Genomic DNA, 24,031 nt, shown 5'->3' with positions numbered 1-24,031 from the left:
TTTAGAACACATTTATTTCTTCAGGTATGATCATGATCTGCAGACTTCAGGTAACCTACAGGTGATCTAACAGGATGTCCGTGTCTCTTCCTGTATTTTCTCTCAAGTCTGTTGAAAACTGTCCGATTTGACAGCAGCTTTTTGTCTCCACCTCCTGATCTCGTTTAGTCTCCAGACGAGCCGCAGTTCATCTCGAACGTGGAGAGACGTCACGTCTGCGTCGGGTGGGTCACGTGACTGCATGAACGTCACGCCAGTCTCTCCCGCACGTGAAACACCTTTTACGTTTGTGTTTTGCCTCTAAATGTTTGTCCACGGAACTTTGGAAAAGGTGTGTAACATATCGGCGCTGGAAACCGTGAAGAGGCGAGACGGACTGCAGAGAATCCTGATGCTGGTCGTCGAGAGACACACCTGTCCAGACCCTGCACCTGGTCCCGGACTATCAAAGAATCATCCCAATAAAAGTTCGATGAGCTCAAAGAATCGATCAGCTTGAAATGGATTAACTGAAACAGAGACCAACGAAGAAAAGAGTGCTGGAGATTTGGAGGACCAGGTGGCTGCAAAACTTTAAAAGACCCGACCAAAGACCTGGACCAGTTTCGAGGCTCACAGTAAAAGGAATAATTGTTGGGAAGAAGGTCTGGAGGTCGGTGACCCGGACAAGATGACGACCGATACCCCGAGGTTTATTCTGGACTTGAAAGACTCCGACATGATACCGGAGGTGGAGAGACATCATCCGAGTCCACGTCCCCGTCCGGGACCAACCGAACCACCTCGGTCAGACTTTGTGCGGCTGCTGAGGTTTAAAGACGGACAGAAGATCCTGAGAACCGAGGGGAAGAAAACACGGTAAGACAAAGGTTACTGAACTGAACATCAGTTCTTTATTTCTTCTTTGAGTAGAAATCCGTTCAGGTTCCTACAGAATCTATGATCCGTTTAAATTAAGGCTCATTCTTCAACTATCTCAATATTTATAAACAAACAAACAAACAACAAAAACACATTTCGCATTTTTTCTTTTTGTCATCACGAACCCGACACAAAAAAAACCCCTCCAGAAATTAAATTAAACGGTGAATCAGTCATTAGTTTTATTCTATAAAAACTGACCTGTTATGTGAGATTTTTGTTGTTTCTTTTAAAATTCAATATTGATCTAATACTAACTGTAAACAAAAATGATAAACAACCGCCCATTTCAATGAAAAATATCATGTGTGGTAAGAAATATTAGTATTTTATGTGGTTTTTTTTTTAACAAAAAGGCCTCAGAGTCGCTGTCATTTCCATCACACTGGATAAAATACACATCAGAGAGGTTTTTATTTACCCAGAGTTTGTGTGTTTGGTGATCACAGCATCAGTCATCAGGACACATCAGGACACATCAGGACACAGGACACAGGGCAGAGGACACAGGACACAGGACAGAGGACACAGGACACAGGGCAGAGGGCAGAGTGACCTTCATGGAGAAAACTGAAAATAAAAGAAATCAAAATAAACTTTTGTTTATTGTCTGTCGTTTCCAAACAGCTGAAATTTTCCCTTGAATGTAAAATTAACACAATAATCAATATCTCATTATGTATTTTGTGTATATTTCATACCGACTCTAAATCAGACATTAGTTTGCTGATATATCAGCAGATATTTAATAAAATGTGACAAAATGTCTTTTCTACAAGTCATTTCTGTCTTATTTTCTGATGTGATGGAAAAGACAAAGCCAGTCTTATTAATGTATTTCATTTGACTTATATGACTAAAACTAATTTATATTAAATTGAAAAGTTAAATAAAACAGTTGATTAGCTCAGGACAGTGAGAAAACCTCGGTCCACATGTAAGTTTGACAGATTCAGAGTTCCTGGTTTATGCAGAAATATATTAATATTAAAATGCACAGAGTAAATAAATATTAAACTTCTGTTTGTACCATTCTGTGTCGTAAAATAGATTTGTTCCACTGAAAAGTTTGATTTCATTTAGTTTCACAAACTGTTTAAAAAAGTAAATTTAAAAGTCATTTTATAATCCGTTTGAACTGAGTTTCATTCTGAACTTAAAAACTTAAAAACTTTATAAAAAGTTGTTTTAATTTGATTTAATTTTGAATTTCAACTCATAGAACATAATGTTAGTTTCAAATAGTTTCTCTTTAAACAGGTGGAATTTAAAGTGGGGAGCAACTCAGGATTATTTCCATAATCGATTAACCGATCAGTTATTCTTTTGATTAATCGATTAATAGTTGTTTGGTCTTTAACTTTTTAGTAAATGGTGAAAAATATCGATCAGTGTTTCCCAGAGAGCAGAATGACGTCTTCAGATGTCTGATTTTCAAAGATATTCAGCTTAATGTCATAAAAGAGTAAAGAAAGCAGAAAATAAGAAACTGAGGTCAGAAGATTTTCACTAGTTTTCTTAAAAAATGACTCAAACTGATTAATTGATGATCCAAATAGATGGCGATTATTGATTATTTGATTAATTGTTTCAGCTATAATTTTGAGATGTGCACATCTAAAAATGACAAACTTTTTAAATTGTTTTCTATTTTACTTGTACTTCAATCAATACAATCAGCTCGTATGTTTCAGCACATAAAGATCCGTTTTTAATTAAATCTCTCCTGATTAAATCTGATTAAAGTTTCAGTCTCATCTCCATCACAGCACATATTTCTAAGTAAAATTCATAAGAAATAACACAATAGCTCTAAACTTTTTTGTGTTTTTTAAAATTGTGCAGTTTTTATTCCAATCAGTCGACTAAAGCAGAAAAATCATTGATTATGCCGCCTGAGAAATTGATTAAAAGTCTTAAGATAAACAGTTAAAGCTGTTTTTCATCTTAACAATTAAAAAAAAAGCTTCCTCTAAAACCCTGAAAATATATATATTGTTTTCATATATTTGGTCACATCTGTGTGAAATTCATTAAATATTTTGACATTTTCATAATAAAAAAAAAAAACAATGTTTGTGGTGTGATGGAAATGATTATTTCCTCTGAATGTGACAAAAAAAAGGTAAAAATTGTATATTATTTAAATAATTTCAGCAAAGCCACTGTCAGGAAGCGTTTCTGCACAGGACAGAGAAATAAAATATAGAAATACATTTCTGTAAATTTGCCTGTAGTTGAAGAATGAGCCTTAAATATTTCAGAGGGTTGTTGGTTTGTTTCGATTCGTCATTAAGTTTCAACATGTTGGTCTGTTGGTTGTGGACAGCGGCGTCTTTACTTTTACTCTCACAGACAGGAGACAGTTTTTGTTTATGTTTCTGCCTTGTGGCATATTTAGTGTTTGTTGTTGTTGTTGTTTTGTGATTCTCCGCCCTCGTGTTGGTGCAGAACATCTCGTCTTCACACTGAAGTCGTGTGATGTGATTCAAAATCTGATTTGACAACAGGAGACACAGGATGCAGGATGTTGGATCTGTTGAGATGAAGGTGGGCTGATCAGGTCTTTTTCAGGGACTGGAGCCTCGAGGGGCGTCAGCTTCTTAATTACAGAACGATTATCTTTCAGACTGTCAGAGAACATCGTTGATAAAGATGGAAGGTCTGTCATCATATCAGGTCTGCTGCAAAATGAAAGTCACTGTTTACGAGCTGAATTTCTCAGAGTTGAAAGTGATCGAGTGTTTACAGGAGGAGACCTGAACGTGGTCTGTGGTCTGTGATCCAGTAACAGACGGCGTGTCCATCCTCTCATATCTGAATCCTCAGCAGCACTTAAAGAACTGCAGAACTCTGACTGACGTGATAAATCATCAGGCAGGAGAGAATATATTTTACTCTCACGCTCAGAACTCTGTTCTTTACTGATAATTTACTTTTCTCACAGTCTGTTGTGGAGAACGTGACTGATAATAAAATTCATATTATTATTATTATTATTATTATTATTGTTATTATTATTATTGTTATTATATTTCAGATCACGATCCTGAATATCAGTCCTCCTCACTCTTTCAGTTAATAAACAGAAAAATAAGAGATGGAGATTTAATAACTCTGCTGATGAAGAGTTCACGTCCCTGATAAGAGAGAAAATAACAGAATATATAAAAGTTCATTAAAGATCTGTGACCTCAGTACAAACAGTATGAGAGACATTTAACCCCTTCATGCATAAAGTATGACAACTTGAGTCAGGATTTTTTTTCTACGTGTTTTTATTCCACTTTAGGGATGAAAAAGAACAATTGAACTTTTTTTTATTTAACACAAAGCAGTTTTTCACGTCCACTCAGGTGGACAGCATGTATTTGCTTTTTTAACTAAAGAAATAATAAACCAATGAATAAAATGAAGAAATAAAATAACATGAAGATTTGTAATGCAGTTAAACTGTTTTCACATATTATAACATGTTCAAGTAGTTTAATACCTTCCTCGTGACTCTTTACTGCAGGCATTTGCTGATCCTTTTTCTGGTGGCTGTTCATCATCACTGCCACCATCATCATCCTCACTTGAGTCAGGTGATAGTTGCTTCACTCTCCTGTAGTTCAGTCAATCAAGCTGAGGTGTGAAGGATCAGTCAGGTGGTTTAGTGGACTGACCTCACTCTTATTAAAATTCAATTTATAACCATCAATCAATCAACTGACTGAGATGATTCAGATATTGTTAATAAAACATCGTCCACAAACAGATTAACTTTAAAATCAAATCCTCTGACACTAATTTATTTTAATAATAATTAAATAATTAATAAAATTAATATTATTTAATTATTATTTTATTATTATTTATTTAATTATTAATTAATAATTTACCGATAAATTAAATAATTAATAATAATTTTTAATTTACCTAAAGTCGAGATGGAAAGTTCTTCCCATTTCATTATGGGGTAGATTAGAAATGATTTAAATGATTATTTTACTGAGATGATCATTTCTGATTTCAGCTATATGACTTAAATTCCCCTCATCGGTTTAAAGAAATTAATAAAACACTTTGTGGTTTCTCGTGGAGGGAAAAGAAACCCAGAATCAGTCACATAAGATTGATGAGACCAAGAAGAAGAAGTGGTGGATTAACAGCTCTGGATGTGTATTATTATTTTCTCTCATGTTAGACTTCTTGTGTTGTGGGCCTGTGCGTGTAAGACTCATACGTGTGTTGTGTGATCGCCAGTGAGATGTTTTTGAGACAAGGTGATATTAAGTTTTGTCTGGATGTGTCCATCAGTCTGCCTCTGAGGCACAAGGATAGAGAGGATACAGTCAAATCGTCCCCTGATGTCTGTTAGTTTCTGTTTGTGTATTTTTGTACAGTGTTGTTGTTGTGTTACTGTGCCGTCCTCTCAAAACTACATTAGACTGGTGTCGTTTTCATTTGCACGTTAAAGTTGGCAATGCAATTACTCACCATAACGCCACAGTGGACAGATGATGAAAACAGGAAGACAGTGTCTTAGAAAAGTGGCAGACGTCAGGATGTACCACCTCTGACCACTGGGTGGCGTCGTTTCTTTCATGTTCTAGTTCTAGTTCCTGCTTGTTCTCCTGAAAGCTTTCAGGATCTGGGCTCCAAAGTGATGCGGTTTTCTGATGTTTTTTGTGTTTGAACTTGCAGAGACTCTGACTTTGTTTTGACCGTCAGTCAAATGAGAGCAGCTGTTTTCAGGGGAAAACTTACTTTGTCAAATTTAAGGGAAGGTTTTGTTTATTTGGACTTTATGTTACATTTATCTTCACTCATTAACGCTGCCTGCTCTGATTGTCGCCTTGTGTTGTTGTTGTTGTTGTTGTTGTTGTTTAGCCTCTATGAATGTTAATGACAGCTGAATGTTTTTTGAAACTGACCTGCTGTGCATTTTCATATACGTGTGTGTGTGATGTGTTTCGTAAAAAATCCAGTGTGTAACTCAAACCTGCTCTCTTCTGTAACGGAGGATGATCAGAATACTGCAGCACACTTATTGATCACTTAGTCAACATGATTCAAACTACATCTGATCGATCAGCTCTGAAAAACTTCACCATCTGGAGGACCAAACATCTGTAAACAACATCAGAAGAAGAAGAAGAGCAGCGCAGCACTTTGTGTTTTCTTGTTAAGTTTTTATTATTATGCTTAAAAAAGAAAATTAAAAGACAGAGGAGGTGGTGATCAAAGAAAAAGAAAAAATATATATTCATATTCAAATATCTTTATACTTTTCTATTCATATATGATTAACAATGCAAAGAAAATAATTCCCGTAGTAGTAGTGCTTAAGTAAAGTTCAATATAGACTTTTATTATAACAAAATAGGCAGTTTACCGAGGGTTAAATATCTGTCAAAATCTCATTGTACAAGAATCGTCTGCGTGTTTGGGACACACCTGCCGACACCTGGAGGTCCACGCTCTAATCACATGATCGACATCGTTTCGTGGTAAGACACTGACGGACGTCTGGCGGGGTTCGAACTCGCGTCGTAGAGGGCGCCGCTCACGACCACAAACACAAAATCACTTCAGAAACGTCGGGCTGAAATGTGCGACGGTGGTTTAAAATCAGTCGATCGTCTCATCAGGTCATTTTGTCTTTAAAGACTCGTTTTCTTCGTCACGCTGACGGCGAGAATATTTCAGTTTCAGTGAAGGTCATCGAGTTCACCGAAGAAAAAAACAACTGGAGGAGAATAAAGATGAAAATCATCTCATCATCACAAGAATTACTAATTATTGTTTTCTCACTTAAGAGATTGTTTTCAGGAAATTATGAAATAAAGAACTTGTATTTCTGATTTATTTTCTGACCTGAAGGTCTCGAGTCATAAACTCGATCCGACTCGTCTTTCACGACACGTCAGCAGGTAGGAGGCGCCTAAAACTGACTTTGGAGACGAGACTGTAAACAAACATGGCAAAATATTCACATTTGACTCAAATTAATTAGTTGTTTATCAAACTATTTGGCAATTAATTTATAGTTGATAACTAATCAATAACTCCTTTCCTCTGTTTCAGTTCCTCTCATCGTTCATCACATTCACAGCTGGTCAGAGATCATTTTGAATCATTTCTAAATTAAAAAAATTCGCTGATTTCAGTTTCTTCATGTGAATATTTTCTGGTTTCTCTCTGACAGTAAAAACTGAATGTCTTTAAGTTGAGGACAAAACGATTGAGGACGTCATCTTGGACTTGATCAACTTTTTTTTTTTGCAATTTTGTGACATTTCATGGATCAAATAACTAATCAATAGATTAATCAATAATGTAAATAATTGTCCTAAACTTGAACTGATCTAAAAAATTTGCATCAGATGTCCTCTTTTGTTTTCTGCTCGGACAGAAACAGACAGAAACTCTTGAAAGTAAAGAAAGTAAAGACAGTATTTGGATCAATCTGAACGAACTCTCTGCTCATTTAGAATTTTCTTGTGATTAGAACAGTTTTCTCTTGAGACGAGTCACAAACTGAAATATTCTCCTTTTTCACTTTTTTGAAAGAAAATGAGGTTTTTCTTTGGAGACAGAAATGACTTGAGAAGATTTTTTTTTTTGCAGTGTAGGAAGAATAATCGACGCTCTGACCTTTGACCTCTGACGAGGGTCAAGAAATCTCTGAAATGTTCAGCAATAAAATCAGAATTCATGAAGTGAAACCAGACGATTTATTCCTCGTCTGTCGGAACAAGAAAAGTGAATTAATCCCAACAAGCTGATCGAGTGTAATCTGTAAAAAGGTTAAAAACACACAGAGTTCAGTGTGCAGCTCCACAGCGCCCCCTAACAGCAGAGCAGGAACCCTGCAGAGCGTCCGGACAAACATCCTGCAGCAGCCAGGAGCAAAAAATGAAAACTGAACCAACTCACATGTAAAAAAAACCCCAAAGACAAACAAAAAACAGATGAAATGAGCGCAGAACAGAAGAAGAAAAGCTGTGACATCAGACGCTGAGGTGCAGGGGCTGATGGGAAATAAACAGGGTATTAAATGACATGCTGTTAAAGCTCAAACGTGCAAAGTTTTGCTTTTTGTGTCTCCGCCTTCCTCCGGACCGACAGACGCTGCCTGAGACTGAAACTCCGTCCGTCCATCAACGCTTACCTTACAAGACAAAAAAAAGGGAAAAAAACCACAAACAACCAAAAAAAAAAAAAAAGATAAAATCTGCTTCGTACGTTTCTTCTCGCCACTTTCATGGACACGTCGTCTTCTTCTTCTCCTCCCTTAAACATTAAGGAGCCGTACCGTGGTGACCGTGATGTCATCAGACTTCCTGTGTGCTTCGCTCTGCTGGTCAGGAAACCCGACGATCGAGTCTCATTCAGGCAACAAATATAAAAGAAATCAACTCTCTGTCAGGCGGCGGCGGGTGGAGTCGTTGATCGGGGTTGGTCGGGGGAGGGTTGGAGGGGTGAGGAGGGGGTGAGGCTGCCGTCTGCAGGTCGACTTTTCTTTTCAAAAATAAAACAAACTGAATCTAAAGAGAGGAGCGACGGAGCAGACAGAGTTCTGATCCTCATAACTTCTCCTTGGACTGAACCCAGATGAACGGACCCGACTGCTCCTCGATGATCTGCTTCACCTGATCGTAGATCTCCTCCAGAGTGTCGCCCTGAACGATGGCTGCAAGGAGCAGAGCGCAGAGTTAATGACGGAAAACAACAACTTCAGATGTTTCTGCTCCTCATCGACTCTGATCAGGTGGCTGCAACCAATCAGCAACCAGAGCAGACAGGAGAGAAGGGCTGTCAATCAACAACAATCAATAATCAATAAATCATTAATAATTCAGAGCCAGAGCGTCCATAGATGTTTGACTTCCAAACTCTCATGATAAAAACCAGATGAGAGATTAATGCTTTTATTCTGTTAGTTTTTCTTTTTTAAATTAAATTCTACCAAAATATAAATTTTGTCAAAGTCACTCAGAGAATCACTCAGAGTGAGAAACAGATAAATGTATTTTATAAGATTATAAACATGTTATTTTAACATTAAGAACATCACAAAAAGATCAGAAACAGCCTGTGAGGAAAAAAGTCACTGCTGTTTATAATCAGGAAGGTTCTTTGTTTCAACATCTGAGAGACAAAAACTGACAACAAGTGTTACAACTGTCCCTGGTCTCCCCTACTTTATTTTCAATTGAGTCCATTTAATTAATTATTTGTATTTTAATGTCAGGAAATTGGGAATTTTGACGATGATTGTTGCTAACTGTGCAAAAAATGACCGATATAACAGCAGTGGGTGGGGTCAGTCTGACCGCCTGTGGCTGAAACAGATAAAAATGATCAAATTATCTTTTGTGTAATTTATATTAAAAAAAAAATTACATTTACATAAAACATAATAAATTAATTTGGAAAACACATTTTCTAAAAGGGGGAGCAAGAAAACAGAGAGAAGGTGTCAGTTTCTCATATTTTAGGGCTCTTTAGAGTCGGTATCTGTGCATAATATGTCACTTTAAAGACATGAGTTTGAATATTTCATGTATACAGGAGTGGAAGATTTTTAATCGATTCATGAAAGTCAAAAATTAATTTTCTAAATGTTTTTACACCATCACCTACAGACTAAAGTTAAGTGAACGGAGTGATGCAGTGATCAGCTGAGCAACACACACTGCTGCATTAAACAACTTAAACCGTCGCTGTGGTGAAGAAAATCCTTCTGAAGCTCCGCCTCCATCTCATTTTGTGATTCTCATGCAGGCAGGAGATGATGCTGTTAGATTTATGAATTGATTGATTAATGAAGTTCACTTTTTAAAATAAACTTTTTTTTATGTTTTTGTATTTTAGACTTAAAATTATGCGCCACTTTCTATTCATTTATGTGCATCATGATTACTTCTAAATTAGATTTAGAGAGAAGAACTGACCTATAGGATCTTGTGTCTGGCGTCTTTGACATGAGAACAGAGTTCAGTTTGAGGACTGCAGGTGGCGCCGTCTCACCTGTGAAATGCTCGGTGAACTCCTGTTCCAGCTTGGTGGCTCTGTCGAAGGTTTTCCTGCCCTGCTCCTCCGTCAGACGCTTGTTCATCTCCCTGCAGGAGCAAAAGATCACAGCCGCATCACGTCGCCGTTTACTCAGCGGCCATGTTTTTATACCATTCAGGTAGAAAAGTGAGGCTACAGCAGCGACACGCTGGTTTTTACTGTGAGGACGATGTGTTTGTTGACTCACATGATGTTCTCCACTGATTTGGGTTTGATGAAGATGGCGATGGGGTGAAGCTGAGCCAGCTGGAGTCTCTTGATGGCGTTCCCCGACACGTCCAGGATACAGTGTTTACCCTGAAAACAACAGAACAACATGTTTAACAACCTTTTATAAACACAAACCTGATGTGTCAGACAAAGTTTGTGTACGTCAATGATTTTTAAAAGGGAGACTTGATATTGAAATATGAAATAAAGTTTAAAACATCAGCTGTCTTTATGGCGAGAAAACGAGTCAGTACCTTCTCAGCCACCTCTCTGACCGACTGTACGCTGGTTCCATACAGGTGGTTGTTGTACTGTCCCGCCTCGATGAACCTGTGGTCCTGGATGTCCTTTTCCATCTGCTCTCTGGACACCACAAAGTGATAATCTCTGCCGTCCACCTCGTAGTCTCGCTTCGGCCGAGTCGTATCTGACACGCAGGAGGAGGAAAACTTTATCAACCAGGTTTTTATTTCATATAAATTATGATAAATCAGGTCGCATGCGACGGAGAATATGTCCAAACACGTCTTTACGTGTGCGTGGACTTACGAGGGACACAGGATCCAAATTTGTCGGGGAACTCTGAGATCAGGTCGTCGTTGATCCGATCCTTCATGGGGCCGAGGATGATGACGGGACGGGTGTAGTTCACTGTCAGAGAGGAAGGAGACAGACCGAACTCTTACTGAAAGATCGACGCGCAGAAAACTGACATTACATCACAAGAAAAAGACACAAGGTTCCTTTTTAAATGCCTTTTGTTTCCATATGGTCAAATACCTGGAGTGGTTCTGAGTTGAGACAAGAATCTGAAAATGTTCCTGCATGAAGCTAAAGAGTCTAAAATATTTCTGCTGTGACTCAGAGGTTTTTTTTTTTTTAAAGAGATAAATGAGCAGAGTGAAGCTGAGAGGTCGTCTGGTCTCACCTTCCTGCTGAATGACGGGTTCATACGACAGAACGTACTCCTCCTGCCCACCTGCAAAAACACACACACAGGATGGTCAGTCAGAAGAAGAAGAGAGTTTAACACACACACACACGCACGCACGCACGCACACGCACACACACACACACACAGAGTTTAAGTGAAGGGGTCAGATTGAGGGATGAAGGCTGAGAGATGAAGTGAGATCAGAAGATGAGATGGATCACAGATCACAGGTCTGTCTGTACTGTTTGACTTTATGTACAGAATCACTGCATAAAACTGATGTTATTATCCTAAAAAAAAACTAGTTAAAGATAAAGGTGTGTTCAGGCCTTTTTACAGAATCAGGACAAATCAGACGCGGGTCATTGTCAGCAGGGAAGTCTGGAGGTTTTCCCCAGAGGAGGGACGCAAGGAGGCAGATAAAGATATATGGAAAACCATAGCAGCTGATGCACGTTGGTCTACAAAATCTCTTAAACAGGTAAACTTCACTGCAGTTAAACTTCAGAGAATGAAACTTTTTCTGTTTGTTCATCCTTTATGGAAGCAGGTAGTTAAATGTAATGGAGACTGGTTCCATAAACCACTGCCAGAGTCTCTTCTTCTACCTGGTGGATCCAAACCAAACAAAGGAGGACTTGGCAGGATTTATTGGTGCTTCAAGGATTTTTCTTCACCGTAACAAGAGTCAGACAAAGACTGTTTCTGATGAAGGAAACCAAAGACAAATATCTACCAAGGAAAGTTTGATCAAGTCTGGTCTAATGTTTTTAATGTACAGAAACAAAGAAACATAAAGGATTGAAAAAAATCATACTTTATATTCTATTAAATGAGCTTTCACCTTATATTTACTTTTATTAATCTATTTATTTTTTTAGATTGTCTAGTGCAAAGATCTCTTGGTTTGTCTTCATCGTTTCTTCTGGACTTACTGTAATGTACTAAAAGTATTATGCTGCATTATATTGTTCAGAAAATGGAAAAGTCAAAAAAAAATCTGAATTACAAAAAAAGAAGGCAGATAAAGAGCAGTGTTCAAAAATACAGGATTTAGAGAAAAACGTTGCCAAAAGGAAACTCGTTCAAATCCACAGGAACCTGGAGAAACTGCATCTGCATTGTGGAAACAGATAAAAAACTGACGCAGACGCATTAATCTGGAAGAGACGAAGCCGGTCTTGTCTGGATTAACAGATAATTTAAACGGAGGGAACATGAGGTCATTCTCTAAGATCCTTGAGAAAGCAGCTGTGTGACTACTGACCAGGTGTTCGGAGGATTTTCAGTCAGTCACAGAACAGAAACTGCACTGGTGAAACTTACAAAAGACCCTCTGATTACATCAGACAACAGACCTGTTCCTGTTCTTCGTGCTGCGTTTGACACCACTGATCATGATGTCCTGTTACTGAGACTCCAATATTTAATTTGCATTAAAGGAACAGTACTGAACTGTGGGAGCTGTTTGTGCAGCTGCAGTTTCTGTTGGGTTCTTGTCACTAAATGTGCAACCCAAGACGAATCGAGTATAAAGTCCTTGTGTGAGTCTGAAACGTGTGTTGGTGGTTTCAGGTCTGTGCAGAACATAACTGTGGTTTTAAAATTTAAGTTAGAATCAATATTGAACACACACACACACAATATTCAGTCTGATTTCTACACACACACGTGTCATCCAGAGTCCATGCAGCAGTCAGCAGCTTCAATGCAAACAGCCTGTCAGGCAGCGTTCAGGGATCGTTAGCAGGGACATGAACTGAGTGTGTGAGGTCATGCGGTTATTGGCCAATCAGCAGCCTGTGCTCAACAGTGAGGGAGTTAGCAGTTAGCGTGTTCAGACCGACTGTTAGTGTTTCCTGTCAGTCAGGCAGCGTCGACGGCAGAGTGTCACTTACGGTAGCTACTTTCACTATCGCTGGCGTTAGAGGTCACATGTTCTGCAATCACAACGAAACACAGGGTCAGCTGGGAGCTGCGCTTTCCCATAATGCTTTGCCCAGAGGACTCAAGGTGTTCAAGTCCAACAGCAGCAGAACAATCACAGCAACATAAATATTCTTATTTTACGTGAATCATTTTCTGAATCAAAACTTTCCAGAACTTCTAACCCAAAGTTTAAAGACAGCATCATCATGACACGTCTTACTGTGTCCCAAAAACAGGGCTGGACACAAAATCACGTTTGTATGGAAGCGCTGAAAGAAAAAATATCCCATAAGTCATAATTAGGAGATAAAAAAGTTGAAATCATGACATAAAGTTTAAATTCTGAGATAAAAAGTCATTATTTTGACTTTAATATAATAATTTAGATTTTTTTCTTCTAATAATTATGACTTACTATGGGAATATTTTTTATTTCCATACATTTGTGATAATTAAGACAATATTCAGTAAATAACATTCATGTTCAATCCATCAACTGAAGCAGCAACACTTGAGTCCACTGACACCAGATCTGTTCATCAAGTTTTTAAACAAAAAGTGAAAATAAACAAATAAATAAAGTGAATATGAATATTTTCTGGTTTGTAACCTGAATATCTGTTTGTCAGACTGACAGAAATTTGTCACGATTCGCTGACATTTTACAAACCAAACAACGAATCGATGAAAATCACAGATTCATGATCTGGTCACACATACGTGAATGAAAGGGAGTGGCCATCGCCTGCCGAGGCAAAAGGTTCTTGTGATTGGTTGAGTCGGTGACTCCGCCCCCTTAAAGTTCACTAAAGTGAAGCTCAAAGCAAAGAAACTTCATGAATTAGTTCATGTGTGACCGAACCATAACTGATAATGAAAACACCTGATTGGCTGCAGCTTTAAAGCTACAAGGTGTTTTCATACTGTGTTGATTTTGGAGCCCCCTGTGGACAAAAGCGGTACTGTTTCCACCAAAATAACCACAAAGTGTAACATCAAAATTACAAACCACAATTCCAACAGAGTTTTGACGCTGTATAAAATGCAAGTTAAAACATAATGTAATGATTTGCAAATATTTTTGACTGTTTATCAGTTTAAACATTTAATATCTCGTTTCTGTTTTTGCAATTCACTGCATTCTGTTTTTATTTTACACATCGTCTGAACTTTTTTGGGATTGGAATTAGTTGAATTATCTAAATATAAATCTCCTCCTCTTGCTTCTTGTTAACCAGCTAACGTGTAACTTTGGGAAAATGTGAACAAAAGTTGAGAGTGTTTGATAAACAGGTAAAAGCTCCTTGTCGTCTGCGTCAGTAAAACAAAATCTTGAATTCATTCAGCTCGATTCTGAGCTAAATGAACTCAAAGCGCCTCCTGTAAATTCAAACATTTTCTCCTCAAACAGCAAGTAAAAGAAAACCTCCATGAAGTTCCAGGTGGGTCCAGGTGTGACGGTGCACCTGAGCCATGAGAGGGCGGGGCATACAGAAAACAGAAACGCTGTGAGCTGTGACAGGAGGAGGAGTGAAAACTGATGGATGTGTGACTTTTCTATGAGAGCCAAGAGATGAAGCTCCAGTCTGGAGGATCCTCAACAGTCAGGTGAAGAAGAAGAAAGGAAGGAAGGAAGGGAGGGAGGGAGGAAGGAGGTTGCATGTCCACCAGGAACCAACCAAGTTTTACTTTTTAATAAAGTGATAACACACAAGGCCTCCTGATTTTGTAACACACAGATGCAGATTATTATTATTATTATTTTTTTTTTTTGCATAAATATTTTGAAATAAATCCTGTCTAAATATTTCCAGTATCTGAGTTTATTTTATTCACGCTGATGGTAACAAACAGTTTAAAGAAATAAACTAAAGAAGAACTGTCCTTTAAAATCAGTTGTTCCAAATCTTTTTCCTTCAGGGAGTTTTTCTCTATCATTAATTAAACCAGCCATTTTATTGATATTTCATATATATTTAACGTATAACAACAACAACAGCACAGAACATCTGATAAACTGTACAATCGAGTCAAACAGAAAAAAACATTCCTGTGAATGTTGAATCAAAGATGAGTCTTCCTCATATTTTTAGTAACCTTTAATCCAGTTATCTGTCTGTATTATGAATTCTTTTAATCTTACTAATCATAAATACATTTTTGACAATTTCAGTGTTTTTCTCTCCCTGACGTTCTGCCATCTCTCGCTCTTCATTTATTTATCCTTACATAACGAACAAGCATCTGCATATTTAGTGCATTTGCTTTATTGAAATGTCTGAGATCTACTTCTTGTTTTTCTTTTTTGTTTTGCTCTTTTAATCTCCTTTGTCTCTTTTTGGAATTGCCAGAAATTTTCAAAATCTTCTGCTGGATTTTCCAGCAGATATAAGTTATATATAAGTTCTGCTCACATTTCTGGTTGGAAGGAGAAAGACGACTGCTGTTGAATGTGATGAAACACTGGATAGAAATGATTAAATATGATAAATAATACAAACTGTAGGATTTAATTAAGCTCAAGAAAATAACAGACCAGAAGTTACGACTCAACACTGACTTGGACTTTTTATACTGTTAGTATTTGGATCCTGGTGGAGAACAGGAGGCTGATGGGAGTTTTTCTGGGGTGAGGTGGGTGGGGTGAGGTGAGGTGAGGTGGGGGAGGGACACTTACTGTGGCCTTTGGATAGCATGTCGTCACTGTTGTCCTGAGGTCAGCGGCGCCAAGTGAACAACGAGGAGAAAACAACCACAAGAAACACAAAGTTACTGAGTTACAGCGACAGACAGAGAGAGCAGAGGGGACGCCGCCGCTCAGCGGGGCCACGGGGCGGCCATTTTGGCTCCAGAGAGGAGGAGGAAGGACAATCAGATCAAATATATACGCAGGACTGCTTCAGTCTCCACTCCTGACAGAAACTTTAAACCAGTTTGTTGATCAGTTTGCGTTACTTTAGCCACCCCTGTTGCCATGACAACCACTGCGTTTGCAGCACGCCGCCACCAGCTGACCTCTCTTCCTGTCGCCGACCAATCGTCTGTCAGACAGAGCGTCCGCCCCGCCTCCCCCGCCCGTCGCGCTGGTACTTACGGTCGACATCGCTGGTCTCCTGCTCGCTCGCCTCTTTGCTCTTGTAGAACGGAAACTTTCGGGAAAAGAGGTTCTTTTTACGCTTGTCATTGAGAGACTGCTGAGGAGGAAGAGGAGGAAGAGGAGGAGGGGTGATGGAATAAAAAAAAAAAAAGGAGGAAGAGGGGGAGATGAGGGAGTCTGATGTCGGTTTGGACAGGATGAGATGCTCTTTGTCTGAGTCTGAAGCTAGCAGCTAAATTAAAGTCAAAATAAAACAGAGAAACATGTAGAAATGAAATATCCAGAAGTTAAAAGCCTCCAAAACACGACAAATACAGCTGCTGAAAATTCTCTCATCAGTCACTTCATCAGCTGGACAAAACGTCTCACTTCTGCAGTGAACGAGGATGAAATGATGATGATGATGATGATGAAGAGCAGCAGCAGAGATCCAGTCTGAATCATATCTGTTTAATAAAGTTCCTGACCTGCTGCTGGTTTCATTCCTGTTTGTCTGGATAAATTCAGCATCAGGTTTATTACCACAGCAGAGTCACGTCACACTCGACACTCGATTAATCGAGTCCTAATCAACGATCACATTTATCATCAACTATTCTGATAAAGGATTAATCTCAAAAGTCTGAGTTATTCTTTCAGAGAAAGAAAAGATCAACAGTCTGATTGCAGGGGGTTTATTTCACAATAATACTGACCTGCTCTCTGCACATTCATACTGATTATTATATTTACCTCCAAATAATCTAGAATTTGACATAAAATACTAGTTTGAAAATTATTTTACTGACTTAAAAATAAGTTTATTGCTCTTACTTGGATCAATTTTTAAAAGTTTCGATACTTTTGATACTATCAAATATTAGTATTGGATTGTTTGAAGTATGGTACAGAAAAAGTATTGATACTTTGATTCTTTTAACTACTTTAGTTTCAGTATGTCATGTTTTGTTGAGACTGATCCACTGATCCCGAGTTTATCTCAACAACGTTTTATATCTCCACTCAAACCACACAAACTGAATCCTGGAATTTAAACCTTTAATAACTTCAATCCTGCAATTTGATTATTTAAAAATATGAAAAAGTAGAAATAAATCATTTCTTTAAATGACAGAGACGCTAATCAGCCCATTCTTTGGTTCTGTCTGCTGTTAAGCACAGAGACACTTATTCATTAAAAAGTTTGAACTGAATATAAAAAAAACAAACAAAAAAAAGTTAAATGCAGCACTGCGTTTTGTTTTTGCTGTACGTTAAACTTCTGAATGAAACTCAACATTTCTGCACAAAAAGACAAAATAGACCAACCACAGTTCTGTTCTTGTGTTTTCAGTTGAGTGTGATGTGAGTCTGTTGTTGAACTGATGAACAGTTTGATTTATTTACTGTATTTGAATTTTTTCTGCATGTTTATTTTCACTATAAGGTATCACTTTAGTTTCTGTAAGAAAACACAGGGACCTTATTTAGCCCACTACAGACAGAATATAAATATGTAAAATACATCTCTCAGTCTGTGAAGGCTTTTATCTTAACAGCTCACAATTCCAGATGTAAATCAGACCAGTGAGACCAGTATGGAGCATTTCCTGTCCAGTGAAACCAGTCTGAACCACAGAATCAGACATCTGCTGAAGTTCAACGTTCTGGATCATCTGCATGTAAACTGAACCTACAAGTCCTGTGGTCCTGTCAGTGTTTCAGAGGCTGAGATTAACAGAGCGACAGTGAAGGCAGCAGAAAGCAGGATGAGGAGGAACTGAACATGCAGACAACATGCAGAGACACAAGCTGAGAGGAGACGTGTCTCCTGATCTGTAAGCTCCTATCAAAGGTCATCAGCACCGAGAGGAAAGATGACTGAAGGGAAGAAAACCCCGACAGACTCCGACCGTGTTTACATCAACACTCAGGTTTCATCATTCTGAAGAGATTCAGCCAGAAAACTGTCAAGATTAAAGTAAAACATCTGCATTTGTGCTAAATTACCTCATCAGAAGATTTAAATGACGTGGACGATGAGTTTTCACAAGACGGTGAAAAAAATATTAATGATTACTATAATTAATCACAATATTATCCAAATTGCAAGATCAGAACCAAATTGCAACTTTTTGAAAAAGAAAAAATGTGAGAAAACAGGATTATAATGAGGCACTGCCTAAAAATCTTTTTCTCCAGATGAAAGAAACATGTTTGTGGCATATCATGATTTTAATAATTTTTTTATTCAATAAAAATGAAAATTATAATGCAAATTGTTTTGCAATTTCAGTCAAAGTAACTGCAATATGACTTTTTTGTAGCCCCAGAATATATGAATCCAAGTCAAGAGAAGTTGTGTCACAGTTTCAGATGAGTTCTCTGGGTGATTATCATGAACCTGCCAACAGAACATTTATAAACTCACAGACAGACACAGATACTTCCTGTCTGTACGAAAGGTTGTTTTAAATTAGAGTGAGCGATTATGAACTCAGAGGAAGATTAAAGATTAAAAATGTTTAAATATAAGACGATTAACACACTTAAAATGGAGGCTTAAACAACAGTATGTATGTGGATTTTTTGTTTGGGTATAATCATGTTTAATATTTTAGGTGTATAAATCTAAAGGGATCTATACATAATAACTCCTAGAACAAAGGTGCATGTAATAAACTAAAGCTTAAGCCTACAACTTCCTGGACAGTCTAACTTGCTATGTGCAGGATTCACCAGCAGGAGGCGGGACTATGACATCACATGCTGCAGGAGAGAGAGGAGGGGGAGGTGAGACAGGTGAGAGGTGAGGAGGAGGAGGAGGATGAAGGTCTGTGTGAGCAGCAGACAGTCAGACATCAATGTCAAGCGTTTCTCTCTGTATGAGAAGGGAGGGAAGGATCGGGGGGTCATGCAGGTTTTTTTTTTTTTTTTGGGTGGGGGGTTATATTTTTCTTCCCCCTGTCAGTCTGCCGTGTTAGAGGGCGGGTCGGCGGGCGGCGCTGGGCGAGGTGTTTTGGCAACGCGTGTTAAAGCGGCACACGGTTTAAAGGTGGTGGGGAGGCGCTGCTGCGGTTTGGCTGAAGACGAAGAAGAAGAAGACGTCGCAAAGATCAACGACAACATGCTGTTAAGAGGCGAGCTGGTTTTAAACATTAGTCGGACACACTCATTAGTAGGTGGAGTTCATCTTCATACAGTCTGACAGACGTGGCGTTTATAACACATGAAGACAAAGTCATGCAAAATACATCAAATCACTACAGGAGCTGCTTAAAGCCAAGTACATCCAACAAGAGCTCAGACAGATTTACTCAAAAACATCCAGAGTTCCACGACACACTGAGAGAATTATGGCCACGACTTCTGGTTATTCCCTTCACTTTTTCAACAATCAGCAGAAAACATCTGTGTCTCAAACAGCAGCATATTAACCTGGGAACCACATAAAATCTGCACACTCATGTTTCATCAGGCCACCCAGCGGTCAGACACATTCTCTTTGGACCAATCACAGCCATCTATTATCATGCAATCACTTTTGTGTGTGCGTGAGCAGCGGATACCTCTGGACCAATCAGCCTATTGTTTTTTTGTGTAAGTTCATGAAGGACGTCTGTGGTTCACAGTTATTGAAAAACCTTTTTAATGGCTCCGTGCTGGTGACAGCCGCGGCCACAGGCATTTCCAGGTCACCACAGTCTCATGACCGCCATGTCCCAAAAACACCCTGATAGAACTTCTTCACCACCAACGACCACTGTGACCTCACTAAATACATTTCTGGCCATAACTCAGGATTACTCTTATTATGACAAAATTAAGTATTACAGTTACTTTAATCTCTTTGGAGAAATCGATGCTGCATCAGACCTGCTGATGAGATTTTATATTCAAAAGTTCAAAGGTCAGCTTCACTGTGACATCATAACATTCAGCTCTCTAGACTGTAAGTGAAGACAGCATGTTTCTACCTGGAAATGATTCACTGGAATCACATGTGCAGTGATAAAAATACACTGAATACTTTTTATTAAATTCCCTCACAGTTACAGGTCGATATAGTGTAAAGTTTCACATTAAATTCCATCAAAGTCTTGATTACAGACATTATTTGAGTGTGGACAGACATGGATGTAAACTGGAACTTGACTGGTTGGTGGACACACGATCACTGACAGCCGACTTCTCACTCTTCTTAACCGACCACTAGAGGCCGCAAGAGATCAACAACTGCTTCAGTTTGACATCTTGTTTCAGCTCGGGATGACGTAAGTGTAGGTCGAGTTTATGTTTACAAATCTCAGCTGTTTGCATCTATTAGTTGTGGTGGCATTGCAGTAGGTGCTTCACCATCTGTTGCCTGGCAGGGATCAAACCCTATAATTAAGTCCTGGGATGAAAAACAAAAAGAGATCTACATTACACCACTAACTGTTGAAAGCGGCTCAGTGGAAGGAATAACTGGAAGTTGTGACCATAATTCACACGAGGCATCGATGGACTGGGAGAAACATGGATAAAAACTTTGTTTACTTTCTACAACAAGCAGTAAAAAGCTACAAAAACTGCTGGTACCATCTGACGCTGCTGAAATCAAACACTCACCCCTCTGTCTCGAGACTTGGCGTTGAACTTCACTGTCTTTAATCTCGCTCGCTCCTTCTTCTCCACCCTGAGGACAAAGGGGACAGAAGGTCAAAGGTCAGCAGAGGTCACGCTTCATGCACTGAAAGATCCGATGACAAGTTGACAGCTCTGAGCACAGGCGTGAAATTACAGGTGTGTTTGAGCAGCGGATGTTAATCACAGTCAACAATCGCCAAATCGTCCTTTAAATGCTGCTGAAATGTGACACTTTGTGACACAGTCTGCAGGGTAAAAACCACATCATTAACCCGGAGCTGACGTTAGCTGCCACACAGTGTGGCTAACGTTAGCAGTGCTAGCAGCAGCAGCAGCTGCTGCTCCTCTGCTTGCAGGTTAATGTTCATGTTTGTGCTGAATTTGGTCACATGTTGCTTCAGTTGAGTGAATATATATCAGTTTATCCCGACACAACCTGCATTTAACTTTATCTCCATCTTCTAGATAAAAACACTGACGAACCGTGTTGATTTTATGAGCTGTCATCGGTCTGACTTTGTTGATCAAAACATGCGGGGTTGGGTGTGACATCAGGGCAAACATGCTGGGTGAGAGAGGCTGCCGTCTGATGGGGCTGCAGCCCCGACTAGTGGCGGGAGGCTGCATTACACCTTAGAGGCAACTGGCATCGTACATGAATAAAATATCAATAAAAAGCCTAACGGACGAGTATTTCTGGTGCCGACCAGTGAGAGTGACGACGTTTAATCATATAGTCGAGTAATCAAACACATCTCCAGTGAAAACATCAGTCAGACAAAGTCAAAGTGTGTGTCACTGACCGTCTCTTGCTGGGGATCACCCCCACCTCCTCCACCTCCCCCTGTGACGTCAGCTGTCTGGCCTGCCACCATTCGTCATCAGAGGCGTTCACCACATGAAGGATGTCTCCAAACTTAAAGTTGAGTCCCTGACTGGGCAGACCTGAGTCTCTGGTCTTATCGTAGTCGAACAGAGCTCTGAAACACGCACGCGCGCACACACACACACACACACACACACACACACACACACACACACACACACACACATTAAAAAACATCAAGGCAAGACTTTGACTTGACTTTGAGACCACGATAGAAACTTATTATTATTTTCAGGAGAATCACACATCAGCTGCAGCCAGTATATTATTTCCAATAAAAAATGGAAAACATTTCTGTTTTCAGCTCCTGAAATGTGAGTATTTTTTGGTTTCTTTATTCTCCTCTGACAGTAAACAGTTAAATGCTTTGTTCACTTCTGATGAAATCACAGTAACTCAGCTCAGTGTACGCTGGTTTATGTTGATATTTTTAATAAAAAAATTTATGGTTGAGCTGTCATCTTACCTGACGTATAGCGACCTCTTCTGACTCGTCCGCAAAGAGCCAGAACCAGAACTGATGCTGCTGTTCATCATCTGCTCTCTCAGGTCGTGGATCTTCGCCTCAAAGCGGCTGTACTCTGAACACCGAGAGGAAAATTTACAGTTCAGAGTCAAACAGAGATGAATTTTCAAGGACACTTCGACGTGTTACACCGACAAGAATTAATTTAAGATTAGTGCTGATTAGAGGTTAGTAAAACTAGATCTAAAATGAATTTATCCACATTTAAATCAATCAGAGCTCTGCTGCACAATTTAAAATTAATCCCTGTTTACCAAGAAGAGTTTATTTATGAAAATTAAAACTGCTTGCTAGCTATCAAAAAAAAAAAAACATTCAATCGTTTGCTAGTTAGCTAGAAAAAAAGGAAGTTATAGTGTTTGCTAGCTATCAAATAGAAAATCTCTATACTGTCTTCTCATTGGCTAAAATAGAAAAATGTTGTATTGTTTGCTAGCAGGTTAAAAAGTTTTTAAACATTACTTTGTTTGCTTGCTAGCTGTTGGTTGGTGGCAGCACAGAACTGTTTTGCTCAGTCTGTCTGAAAAAGCCATTTTAAAAGTTAAATCTCCTCAAGTGTCAATTTAAAGTTAATACTGGATCTTTCTTAATTTTAAGGCAGTTCAAAAGTTTGGTGCAACATAATTTAAAATTAAAACATTAAATTTATCAGGTTTAAAAATCACTTTTCTGGGAAAACTACATTACAGAATTCCAGGTTCTGACCGTTTTCCAGGACCTGCAGGAACCCAGAAATTAAATAAATCCCTTAAAATATTCCTGAGAAGCCTCTGACCCTCCTAAAACTGTGAGTGGATATGGAGCATAATGATATTTGTTTTTTTCCTGCAGGTGAGTCCAGGTGTCTCACCCTCTGGTCTGTAGTGGGCGATGATGGTCACCGTCTGCCCGGCGTTCTTCAGGGCGGCGGCGGCCTGTTCGTGGGTGGCGTTACGGAGGTCCACCCCGTTCACCTGAAAACACAAACACACGTTAGACACATTAAAAACAAAACAAAACAAAACAAGCCACTAATATTAATTTATTATTACAAACAGGGACATTCTGTGTTCAGCCCACAACAAATTCTCAAGTCAGCATTAATGATGATAAATCAACCACATATTCAGATTTAACAAGGTGGAGAAAGAAAGGGTTTGTATCTTTACGTGTGTGTGTGTGTTGTACACGTACAGAGACGAGTCTGTCTCCTTTCCTCAGCTCTCCGCAGAGGTCAGCTGGTCCTCCAGCGAGGATGAAGGAGATGAAGATCCCCTCTCCATCCTCCCCGCCCACGATGTTGAAGCCCAGTCCTGTCGCTCCTCTGTGCAGCACCACCTTCCTGGGCTCCCTGTTGGACCACACAGCTGTCAATCATCCTGATGTCACGTGACCTCACACACCGCCGTCAATCATCCTGATGTCACGTGACCTCACACACCGTCATCAATCAACCTGACGTAACGTGACCTCACACACACCCGTCAATCATCCTGATGTCACGTGACCTCACACACACCCGTCAATCATCCTGATGTCACGTGACCTCACACACCGCCGTCAATCATCCTGATGTCACGTGACCTCACACACACCCGTCAATCATCCTGATGTCACGTGACCTCACACACAGTAGAACTTTAATCGGGCCTCATAAGTTGAGCCTGAAAAGGCCCAAGCCTGACAAAATTCTGTTCAAAATTCCAGGTTTGCATGATTTGGTGTAAAAGTCATACTGTGATTATTTTGACTGAAACTCAGATTTCAATTAGCGACATGATTAGTAGAAAACTCATAGACACTCACTCATTCAGGGATCATTCAGCATCAAGTTGAATTCAATGACAGTTGTTCTGGTACAGAAAGCTGAAGTTG

General features: G+C 39.2%; 1 protein-coding gene and 1 long non-coding RNA gene across 15 annotated transcripts in view; one reads left to right on the top strand and one right to left on the bottom strand.

Moving 5' to 3' along the window:
* Positions 1–6,256: 6,256 nt before the first annotated feature.
* dlg1b (discs large MAGUK scaffold protein 1b) overlaps positions 6,257–24,031 on the bottom strand; it is a 130,808-nt gene continuing 113,033 nt past the window's right edge. For 6 of the 14 annotated variants that reach the window (XM_084731922.1, XM_084731926.1, XM_084731928.1 and 3 more), the window contains 13 exons: positions 23,351–23,507; positions 23,028–23,130; positions 22,118–22,232; positions 21,569–21,745; positions 20,748–20,814; positions 16,155–16,254; positions 13,030–13,071; positions 11,126–11,176; positions 10,747–10,848; positions 10,452–10,624; positions 10,175–10,284; positions 9,943–10,034; positions 6,257–8,602 (listed from right to left, as the gene is read on the bottom strand). In XM_084731922.1, the coding sequence (XP_084588048.1) occupies positions 8,496–8,602; positions 9,943–10,034; positions 10,175–10,284; positions 10,452–10,624; positions 10,747–10,848; positions 11,126–11,176; positions 13,030–13,071; positions 16,155–16,254; positions 20,748–20,814; positions 21,569–21,745; positions 22,118–22,232; positions 23,028–23,130; positions 23,351–23,507 (1,396 nt within the window). In that variant the 3' untranslated portion in view covers positions 6,257–8,495. Of the gene's footprint in view, positions 8,603–9,942; positions 10,035–10,174; positions 10,285–10,451; positions 10,625–10,746; positions 10,849–11,125; positions 11,177–13,029; positions 13,072–15,737; positions 15,772–16,154; positions 16,255–20,747; positions 20,815–21,568; positions 21,746–22,117; positions 22,233–23,027; positions 23,131–23,350; positions 23,508–24,031 lie in introns of all 14 variants that reach the window. The other 8 variants (XM_084731923.1, XM_084731936.1, XM_084731932.1 and 5 more) reach the window with 3 other exon arrangements.
* LOC146317261 (uncharacterized) lies at positions 11,495–14,869 on the top strand. The gene is made up of 2 exons (XR_014771634.1): positions 11,495–11,612; positions 14,472–14,869. It is a non-coding gene; the product is annotated as an uncharacterized LOC146317261 (long non-coding RNA).

This window comes from Lutjanus erythropterus, chromosome 12, assembly GCF_056507025.1.
Source record: "Lutjanus erythropterus isolate fLutEry1 chromosome 12, fLutEry1.hap2, whole genome shotgun sequence".
NCBI lineage: Eukaryota > Metazoa > Chordata > Actinopteri > Lutjaniformes > Lutjanidae > Lutjanus > Lutjanus erythropterus.
Note: the sequence above shows the minus strand (reverse complement) of the source record. Positions and strands in the feature narration are given on the sequence as shown.